The sequence below is a fragment of the Melozone crissalis genome, unplaced genomic scaffold, assembly GCF_028551555.1.
Source record: "Melozone crissalis strain CALT ecotype California unplaced genomic scaffold, PUWL_Pcris_2 ptg000007l_1, whole genome shotgun sequence".
Classification (NCBI taxonomy): domain Eukaryota; kingdom Metazoa; phylum Chordata; class Aves; order Passeriformes; family Passerellidae; genus Melozone; species Melozone crissalis.
In genome coordinates this window covers 4,792,438-4,803,381 of record NW_026535785.1, presented here as the reverse complement: position 1 = coordinate 4,803,381, position 10,944 = coordinate 4,792,438, and the positions used below count along the sequence as shown (strand labels likewise).

Below are 10,944 nucleotides of genomic sequence, written 5' to 3'. Positions count from 1 at the left end.
AGAAACAGTGTTTATGAGGACAGGTTAAAAACCAGAAATGCAACAATGTTTTCCTCTGTACCAATCTGTGCAGGTGCCAGGGAAACACACCAGTGTCTTTCTTTTCAAATAACCAGGCCACTCAATGACAGCTTTTGCAACAATTTAAACCACTGCTCCCTTGGGTCTGCAATTACCTGAGCATTAATGACAAGCAAAATACATCTTTCCCCTGCAGCCAAGGAGCAGTGTGCTCTCTGCCTTCATCACCCTCAAAGAGAGCTGAGAATGTGTCCTGTGCATCCTCAGCCTACACCTGACATCCTGCATAATTACACCCAAGCAAGAAAAAAGGGGCCTTCTAGTATTTGTAAATGGGCATGTATGACAACAAGTGTTGCAGAGCCACTGGTGTTTCATGCACATTGCTGTGGGTTTGGCCTTCTGTCCTACATCCTCTGCTCCTAAACTCCTGCTCAGAGCTGCACAACAGAGCTGCAGCTCAGTGCTCCTCCCTGTGACCCCTCTCCAGTCAGGAAGCACTTCAGCAAGGGCTCAGCTCTGAAGCCTGGCTTTAGTCTGAGATGGCAGTATTTTTTACAGACCAACTGTGATAAAACTTATCTTTGATCAAGAATTCTGAAAACACTGGCCCTTGGCCAGACTCATCTGTTTCTTCAGTTGGAGCTCAATTAGAAGACTCTACTTTTTCATGAACTCTGTCATGAAATAACCCCACGAGCCTTGCAGCCACTTGGCAAAACATATCTGCATTTTCCCTGGCTCCAACAGGGCTGAGCACACTCTTCACCCAGGCCCTGGGTGCAGGCTTTGGAGCTGGGTGATGGGTGAGGATGTCCCAGCTGCAGTCTCCATCTGCACAACAAACCAGCATTGTGAAAGCACAAGGCTGCCTTTGTGAAGGCATTCATTTCCTACAGGGTCCTTTCCAGACACCCTGCTTCATTTTCTGAGTGGAAAAATGATTTGGAGGCACCATCAAACCGAGTGAATGATAGAATTTTGTTACATTTCACTGAAATGCAAGTAATAAAAGTAATAAAAGCATGTGGCCCACCACAGCTTTAGTAGATCAGACCCTCTGAAGATGCTGTTTTCCCAGTGAAGGAATGGCAGCAGGACATCCATTTGGGTGTTCCAGAGGCTGGCAGATCCCAGTGCCTGTCAGCACAGGGAGCACAGGGAGCTGCTGTGCTGGTCCCTCCCAGCAGCATCAGCTGGGTGTCTGCTTTACAGCAGATCACAGTTTGTGAAACACTTTCACTCAGTGCAAATAGTTTCACTACTTTAATGTTGGATGCTGTTAAGAAAGCAGATGGAGTCAAGTAATCTCTTAATTTGCAATTGAGCACGATAATAAACAGCCTAAAATTTATCATGTGAACTGTCGTAAAGAAAATATTTTTTTGCTGGAAAAGGCCACATTTCCCGTGGGCAGCTGTGGAAAGGGAGACAGCCACAATGAATCTTGCTGTATTTAATTCTCATTCTCTTATTTTTCTTTGTGCTGTAACATTCACCTTCGGCTCATTAGAGAATAAATAAAAGACCAGTTTTACGGGATCACAGAATCAATTAGATTGGAAAAACCTCTGGGATCATCGAGTCCAACCTATGACCAAACACCACCGTGTCACCCATGGAGTGCCACTTCCAGTCTTTTCCTTGGACATCTCCACGGGTGGTGATTTCACCACCTCCCTGGGCAGCCCGTTCCGATGTCTGATCACCCTTTCTGGGAAGAAATTTCTCCGAATGTCCACCCTAAACCTCTTGTCCTGTCTCTCGTTGTCTGGACAAGAGTGAGATCCCCCCGCGGCTCCCTCCTCCTGCCAGGAGCTGTGCAGAGCCAGAAGGTCCCTCCTGAGCCTCCTTTCCTCCAGGCTGAGCCCCCCCAGCCTCTTCCCCAGCTCCGTTCCCTTCACTGGACCTCCTTTAGCGACATTCCGAAGCCGTGAGGAGACCAAGCCGAGATTTCCGCGGGCCGTCCCCGCCCCGCCCGCGGAGGGGCCGCGGTGCCCGAGGCCGCCGGGCCGGGCCGCCCCCGCGGGGCGGCGCGGGGAGATGATGCCGGGAGATGATGTCAGCGGCGGGCGGGCGCTCAGCCATGGTGTGAGGGCAGGGACTGAGCCGGCCCGGCCCGGCCCGGCTCGGCGGCGGCAGCAGCACCATGTCGGGCCCGAGCGCCGTGTCCGACCCGCAGCACCCGGCGCGGCTGCTGCGGGCGCTCAGCTCGTTCCGGGAGGAGACGCGGTTCTGCGACGCGCACCTGGTGCTGGAGGGCGAGGAGATCCCGGTGCAGAAGAACATCCTGGCGGCCGCCAGCCCCTACATCAGGTACGGCCGGGCCCGCGGCGCGGCCCCCGGGCGGCCGCTCGGAGGGGCCGCGCTGCGGGGAGCGGGGCCGGGGTTATGTAAGGAGCGGGATCCGCCGCGGGTGAGGGCGGAGGAGCCGGGGAGGGCCGGCGGGGCGGTCTGCGGACCCCGGCTGCGCCTCGGCCCGGAGTTGGCCCGGGCGCTCAGGGAGGGTGTGGAGTCTCCCTCTCCGGAGGCATTCAGACCCCGGCTGGACGCGTTCCTGTGTCACCTGCTCCAGGCGGGAGCTCCTGTCCTGAGGCAGAGGAGCTGGGCTGGGTGATCTCCAGAGCTCCCTTCCAACACCCGCTGTTCTGTGGGAGCAGCTGCTGGGCCACCTCCCTCCTTCCTTCCCTCCTTCCTTCCCTCCTTCCTTCCCTCCTTCCCGTGCCGCCGGGCCCCTCCGCAGGAGCTGTCGCGTTCTCGGCATCACACCGCTGCTTTCCCAGCTCTGAGAGGCTGTGTCACCCACCAGGGAAAAAAATCCCCCCCCAAACTTCATTGCTGCCGGGCGCCTGGTGTGAAGTAGTGACCCCTAAAGAGTGAGGATGGTGAGGGAGGTGTCCGGCGAGGGGCAGCATCCCAGGGGCATTGTGAGGCGCTGGGCTCTGTGTGTCCCTCGGCCGAACCGAGTCAGCACTTCAGCATCATTTTTTTCCTCCTTAATGTCTTTTAGCAAGATAGGGCTCCAGGTGGTGGTCATGGGTTCTGAAGTACGCCGGCTTCTGAATTAAAAAAATAAAAATACGGGATTGTCTCCCCATCGCTTGTGCCCCCACAACATCCAAGAACATCGCTCGGAAATTGCCAGAGGGACAAAGCCTGGCGGTGCCAGGATCGCTGGCAGCTCTTGGCAGGGCTGTCACCAGCATGTGCAGTCAGAACTGTGCCACTGACAGCCAGTGCTGGGGAGGATGAGCTGCATTAGCACAGTCATGGTTTCAGCCTGGCAGGCAGCTGCTCCTGGGCTGTGTGTGCAGGGAAACCCAGGTCATGGAGAGTCCTGCTGACACCGGCCTGAACCCCATCACACTCGGTGCTGACAAGTCCAGTGACAGCAGGTGAAAAGAATATACCCTCCACGAGGTGTTATGGTACATGTCTGCATGTCAGAGCAGGTAAACAAAACATACAAGTGGTTAATTTCAAAGGGTTTTAAGTCCACTCATTTGTAGTAATAAAGGCACTTGTTTTGTCTTCATGTGTAAAGTAGGAGCAGACCTTCAGTACCATTTAAACACAGGATTAACATAAATCTGTAGCAGACTTTGTGTACTGTTTGGACATTTCTTTCAGCTGCTGCTTCCTGTGAAGTTGTCATAAAATTTGCATTTTTTTGCTAGGTAAGGATGGGAATTCTTTATGCTACAGTCTGAAAAAAATCAGCCTTCTGCAGTGTCATATCATCTGCTTTTAGGCAATACATTATTTTGGGTGACCACTGAAGTACAGCGTAAACATTCTCAAATACAAAAATAAACTAAAAATAAATAGAATATGAGGCTGGTGAAGAACTTTTAAATAGCAGTGATCATGCACAGACTTAAGTAAACAGTTCTCTGCATCATCTGAGCTAGCAGAGCTGAGATATGAAATAAAATGCACATAGAAGGAAGATCATCAAGAATTTGCAAAAAGGACATGGTGGAGCCTATGTACTACTAATGATTTTTTGTCACTGCTTGTCTGGAGAAGCAGGTTTGGAAGACTGTGGTGAAAGAAATCAAAGATGTGAAATAGAAATGAGGCATTGATTCATACTCTTCAAAATGCTTGAATGCTTTTTAGGTCATTGGGCATCATATTTTAGATGACCATATGCCTGACATTAAGTTTCAGAAGAGTTGCTGTAGGTGGTAAGAGGTCATGTCCTTGGAAAAACTGCTGTTCTACTGCTACAGCAGGATGAGTTTACAGAAAATGTCAATTTTTTTTACTGTGAAAAAAAATCTTAACTAAAAGGTACTGTAGACTATCCTATGGAGAAGTGCCTTTTCACAGAATTTCATCTTTAAGTTTTGCATTTTGTCAATCTCTGAAAAATGTGCTGGGGAAACATGGGTTAATTGTGAGTGAGGAATAAGAGCTCCAGACACAACTACATTAGCAACAAAACTTGTAGTCATTAGAGTTGTGGTTTTTTTAAACTCAGAATTGTTCAGGTTCAAATCTCATGAAGGAACTCATTAGCTATGTGTGAAAGTAGGTTACATGCATTAATATATAAATATGATTAAGTGTGAGCTTTGTGTTTTGGTTTTTTTTTTAAGCTTACTCATGTCTTCTCCTCAGACTTTCAAGATGTAAAGAACCAAAAATACGTGTGCCTAGTTCTTGAATGGCACATTAGGAAACACTGTATTATCCACCTTTGCAGAGCCTAATTTTTTCTTGCTGCCTGTCTCTCTTCTGTTTATTACTCCGGGATCTTTCTCTTAGTCCGGCTGGTCCTCACATTGGGTAGGATTGGTCAGGTAGGTTGCCAGTGTTGGAGCATTGTGTTTCCAGCCAAGGAAACACAGTGGCTTTTTTGGGAGTTGAAGTTAATCTCCACCTTGTACCTAGTCTATGCAACTCCCATTTATTTTGAGTGTTGGTTTTTCAAAGAAAATCAGTTTAGGCCTCTATATAAAAAGTTATTGTAGGAGACACAAGAATTTCCTACCCTGTATTTTAAGGGTAGCTGATTGCAAAGCTCTGGTACCACAGGCTGTTACTGTCTCCAAATGCCAATTGATTCAGATTGCTCTCATTTGAAAAATTCCAATATAAAGCTCAGAAAAATCCATTAAGTACTTTCAGAAGTAAAACTTGGAATAAAAAGAATCGTTTATGTGAACCTTGAAGTGAAGCAGTGGCAGGATGAGTTGATGTGGTGTTTTCAGTGTCTGGCTGTCTCATTGTGTGCTGTGGCTGTGGGCAAGTTGGTGGGCGAGTTCAGAAACTGTAGGGTTTGCATGAATGCCTAGTTTAGGGTGTGAGTAGGAAAATAAGTAGGCATGGACTTTGTGAGGGGGTGGTTGGGTGTGAGCAGTCTGTGTGTGCTGAAGGATTTGTGCAGCCACGGAGAGAGGAGCATTACCTGTTTTTTAGTTTTGCATGGAAGCCGTTTGGCTGACTGGTTATGAGTAGGACTCTTGTAAATTATAGTGATGTGTTTTCCCACTAGTTATTTGGCAACTGGATTATCCATGCAGCTCAAAGATAGCAGCTTCAGTGGGGAGAGGAAAAAAGGCATGAAGGGGCACAGAGACACACTGGAAGTGTTATTGGTGTCATGGGCCCCATCTGCCTGTCTGATCCATAGGGTGGCTTCTGCAAGTACAGAAAAATAAAAAAACCCTGTTTAATTTAAAAATTTTCAGTCTGTGGGACCAGTAAGAATTTTAGTTTTTGTGGTAGTTTCATTCTTAAGGTTTTGCCTCAACTGCTTAATGCCAAGTGGTTTGTAGCTCTCTCAGACCAGAGAGGTCTGGGGTGGTTATGTGAATTCCTACAGAATTCCTTTATAGGTACAGGCTTATCTAATCCCTCTGTGTGCCCCTGGAGCAAATCCTGCCATGTACAAAGCACAGAAGTCTCCCTGCATATCTCTAACATCTTGTGGTATGTTCCTGAGCCTGAGAAAAGGAGGGTTCCTCAGGAAGAAACCGCCACAGGACAGAGTGTGGTTTGGCTCAAGGTGATGCTGCTGTGCATCCCAGAGTGGTTATATTCAAGCCAGGTTAGCTCTTGGTTTTCTCTTCTGTAACAAATCAGCCAGAAAACTGCCCTTTTTTTTTTTTTTGGTAGCACTCTTTGTCCTGGCAATTGCCTTAGTGTAGATCCATTGCCCCGGTTTATTTCATTTGAGAGCTTTGTGTAAATCCCAGTGGCGTGAGAGGGCTTTTCCCTGAGCAAACCATGCTTGTACTAGTAAGTTTGGCCTGACTTGTGGCATAGATCTGCCAACCTTTTATAGGATAGATTTGGTCCAAGCATTCCTGGTATCCTCAGCAGTAGCAGCAGATGTTCCCATCCCAGCAGATCTGTCACTGTCTGGCATGAGTCGTTCCTGGCCAGCTGAAACTTGCAACTCTTTATATTTTGCTCACCTACTGTCTGCTTGCCTGGAACACAGGGAGCACGTGGGAACTACCTCAACAAAGAGGATATTTAAGCCCTTATTCTTGGACAAATTTAATGTTGTTATGCAGGGATTGTGCTGCTGCATTACAAATTGAATTAAGACATTTTTGTTACCTCAGCAAGTTTTTGTCTTTGATTTTCACGCATCTGCGTGAGCAGATTTCAGATGGCTGTATGTGTTCTATACTGTTCCCCAAGGCTTTTCAAACTCAGTAATGGACCAGTAATCATATTTAAATCTTTTTTCAGAGGAGCATAATATAACTAAACAAGAATGTAAATGTAAGGTTAAGTTCATATTATTTTTACGTACTTATAAATAGTTGCACTGCTTGTAAATGGGTTTTGGTCAGAAATAACCTGACAGCCTTTGCATCTTCTCACTTGTCCTGTTCAACCTTCTGACATTCCTAAAACACTGCAGACCTTGTAGGACCCTGCACAGCCACGGGCAATGCTGAAATAGATTTCCATGAAGCTGTGGGGGGACGTGCCCCCATCCCTGACCTGCTGCCCTTTCCTCTGTGTGCTGGCACTTGGAGCATCTGCAGTTGTCACAAGGGGAGCCTGCTGAGGCTCCATCCCTGTGTGAGTGTGTCTGGGAGCATCTGTGAGTGCTGCTGTGGGAGGTGGGCTGGGATGTGCCTCCTGCACCCTGGAGGTGCCACTGGGCACTCCTTGTTACACCTGTTGGACAATGAATATTGCAGAGCAGGGTCAAGTAGGAGCCAACACATGCCAGGAGCTTCTGCTGCTTATTTCCTGGTACCTGTTTGGTCTTTAGTGACATTTATAGAGATCTTTTATAGTGTTTTAAAACTTTCTTCAATTTGAGATGAATATTGAGGTCAGGAACACAAATGGCAGCTGGAGCTGGGAGCTGTTTGGCTGTCAGAACGCCGTGCTCCCAAGTTCTGCTTTAGCCAGATCATGCTGTAATTGTGCCAGGGCTTGTTCCCTCTTCACTGGGTGTGCAGGGAGGTGTTGTGGTAACGGCACTGTCAAGGAGGGCTCTAAAGCCATTGTTGTCTTGAGGATTTCTTTTGAGAAGTTTGTTTCTGGCAGTCTCCTGGGAGTTTTGGAGGCTGCCCTGGCAGTAGGAAGTCAGGAACAGATCAGACCAGAATTTGCTTGCAGACTTTTTTTTTTTTTTTTGATTTGACATAATTTTGTTTTGGTTTTGATTTAAAAAAAATAAATTGAAATGCAGCCTATTATGTTTTAGTGGTAGCTGAGTTGTAAAGTCTCTGTGACTTTGAGAGGCAGTAAATCAAAATAGTTGCCTTGGCCAGAAACTCTGCCTGGCACAACTCAGAAGTGCGTACATGCATGTTATGTTTGGATAAGTAGTTGAGGGGCAACAGTGATAGAGGTATGTTAAAAGTTTATGGTTTAAAAAGGGATTTAGAAGTCACTATACCAGGCTTGAATGGGGAGTTGTTAATTATATTCCTGCTCCGACAGGCCCCTAAAGATCGCCTGAAGGGAAGAAGCCATAAGGCTCTTACCCAGCCCAAAATAGTAAAAAAAATACAGTTGGGCTGCTGCTACACGTCAGGCAGAGGGAGAACTGGGAATCAGAGCATCTTGTTTACCCAGGAGAAGCAGAGATGAAATTTCTTGTCCTTTCTTTGTACCTGCAGACGCGCAGCTCATCTGCGTGCCTGACGTAAGAGGCGAGCTGGGACGGAAGGTGTGGCAGGATGGGCTGCTTGGGATGTCTGGGTAATTTATACTCTGTAGCTTGCCTTTACACTTGTATTAATTGCCTTGTTTGGCAAAACTTTTATTATTAAAAGAACCTTTTTTCTTCTTCTTTTTTTCCCTTGATTTACAGTGTATTTTGTGGCTGGAACAGGCTGATGTGTCTGGAGCTGATGAGTCAGAAACGCTTCACTTCTGTTTTGGTTTTTTTGGTGGTGTTCTTTTTTAATTCTTTGAACCTGTTTTGTTTGTGTTGGTCTCATCTGTAGTTACTAAAGGAACTTTTTTCTGGCCTGGACTGACAAATATGAACAGTAATGAATGGTTTGAAAGGATTTGTTTCCTCCCTCTGTTCAGACTCTTGTTCTGCATATTGTACAGAAGTTTCTCTCTCTCATTGGTACTGAGTACCAATGTAGTGCTACCCATGCACAGAGGAGTCTCCAATCGTGTCTTTTCCTCTCGTATTTTATGTTTACCATAGCTTAGTATGTCCAAAAAAACCCAAAATAAATCACTGCTTATGCACAGCCCTGAAAGTCCTGGTCCCTAGCAAGGAAGTATGTCCCTAGTACCATGTGGTTGGTGGCTGGTTTATGTCCTCAGGCATGTTGGTTTACATCCCTGGACGATGTGGGCTGCCTGCTGCAGCTCTTGTTTATGGACATGGGGAGTGCTCTGAGTTGGAGACTCCTGTGCTGATGAAATCCATGTTCCTGGTCCTGTGGCATTGCTTTCTGTGAAAGTCCTGCAGATCTGTGTTTTCCAACTCTGGGCATATCCAGAGTTCTGGTGCTTCCCTCAGTTGGATTCCAAACATATTCCAGCTGTTCCACAACACTACTCATGTACTTATAATTTTGTCCATTTGACTTCTTACTTACCATCAATTATGAAAATCTTTCTCCAACTCTGTTGCTTATTGCTCCCATGTGCTGTAAGAATAAGTGAGGTATAAAAACCTGGTTAATCCAAGTTTTCCCAGCAGATCTATTGGTATTTGTTAAATAATAATATTTACAGGAATAAAATGAAATAAAATTAAATTAATTGAATAATAATAATCAGGAATATTTGGGTTATTAGACACATACATGCTGCACAGCATTGTGTTTCTTAAATATATTTAACAGCAAATTTAGCAGCATGGGTACTGTATAACACTGTACTTGTTTCTTCTAAAAAAGCATTTTTAACAAGTTTAAAAGTGGAGTTAATCTGAAAGAAGATATATTTTCAGTAAGACACTCTTCATTTCTTGGCTTAAAACTCTATTTCAAAAATGTCTTCCCTTGTTTTTCTGAGGAAGTCCTGGTAGTAAACTGCTTCCTAAAAAAGTGTGACAGTGCTGGGAATCAGTTCAGTGAGTGGACTGGAGTGTCAGGTGGAGCAGAAGAAAACCAAACCCAAACCACCTCTCTAAACCCAGCAGGTGTTTCTGTCACAGATGAGCAGCTGACATGAACCAGGTGAGCTCCACCACATCAGAGATGAGCCTGAGCTGTGCTTTGTGGCATGCACAGGGTGCAGAACCACAGGTGCCCAGCAGCTGATCTGCACTGCCTGTGTGTCACTTGTTGGCAAGCTCAGCTGGTGCAGTTGCCTGGTTTTTTTCTGTGCTGGCTAAAGAAACCCAAAGTGAAATGAAGCATCAGGTCCTTGGTGCTGCTGAGAGCTGCCAGGGTCCGTCCTTGGGCACAGTTTGTTGAGTGTGTGTTCTGTCTACTTAGGGCTAACTCACATGTTTAGGCAAGACACTCTGGTTGAGGGTAGATTTCCAATTTAGATTACAATCTAGCTCTGGATGAGCTCAGTGTAATCAGGGTAATTTCAGATTTTCATGGTAAACAAGCTCTTCATTGAGCAAAGCCCATGAGCCCTGTACAGGTCCCTTGTGCTGCTGTTGAAGGAATTGCCTTGTTCCTTTTCTTATTGAAAGGGAGGAAGCCACATTTTTGCCTGACTTAAACTTTTAAATAGTTGAAAAAAAATAAGTTATATATCACAGTTTTTGGTTCTCTTAAAGCAAACAAAGCAACTTTGCAAGTTTTTGTGCTGAGCTGTTAAATGGACTCGTTTGCCTTGAGATCTGAAGTTGGACTTGGAGATAATCTTAAGGAGAGAGACATAGGAGAGACACAGGAGAGGCATAGCCAAAATCTTCTGAGAGCTGGCACCCTTTGCAGGGTGTGGTGAAGACTGACTTTTATGTGTGGTGCTAAAGGCCAGGGTGCGACCTCAAAGGAAACTTTCTGATTTGGTTGTAAAATATCTTTTTGGAGGATGGTGGTGGGTGGAGTGAACTGCTGCATCATGTTTTTATGTCTGACCTGTTTAATAATGTGATTATTAAGGAGTTTTTTTGCACGTAGAAGGACCAGCCTGTATGGGAGAAAACATTGCAAGGAGAAAGGCAGACAAATGAAAAACTTCACCATTAAAATGGTCAGTCCTAACTGGGACTTAATTAGATTGACCATGGAAAGCTTGTACTTGAAAGACTAAAACCTACATAAGGAAGCCCAGACCAGGAGACTAAATTGACCTTATGTTTGCATCAAAAGCAGATTTTTTGTTTTCTCCTTACTGATGCAAAATCTCCAAGTACTCACTTGTCATTTTTGGGACTGAGTCATCCTTGTGAGCATGTTTTAGGTTTGGTGCATGTCTTTGCTGGAACAGTTTGTTGGAGGTCCAACTTCATTTTAAAATGCTGATGCTCTCTGGAGAAGGCCAAAACACTGGTGCCGGTAAAGG

General features: G+C 46.0%; 1 protein-coding gene across 1 annotated transcript in view; it reads left to right on the top strand.

The window, feature by feature from the left end:
• Positions 1-2,164: 2,164 nt before the first annotated feature.
• GAN (gigaxonin) overlaps positions 2,165-10,944 on the top strand; it is a 28,821-nt gene continuing 20,041 nt past the window's right edge. The window contains exon 1 of the mRNA XM_054296325.1: positions 2,165-2,337. Coding sequence (XP_054152300.1) covers positions 2,171-2,337 — 167 coding nt within the window. The 5' untranslated portion in view covers positions 2,165-2,170. The remainder of the gene's footprint in view (positions 2,338-10,944) is intronic.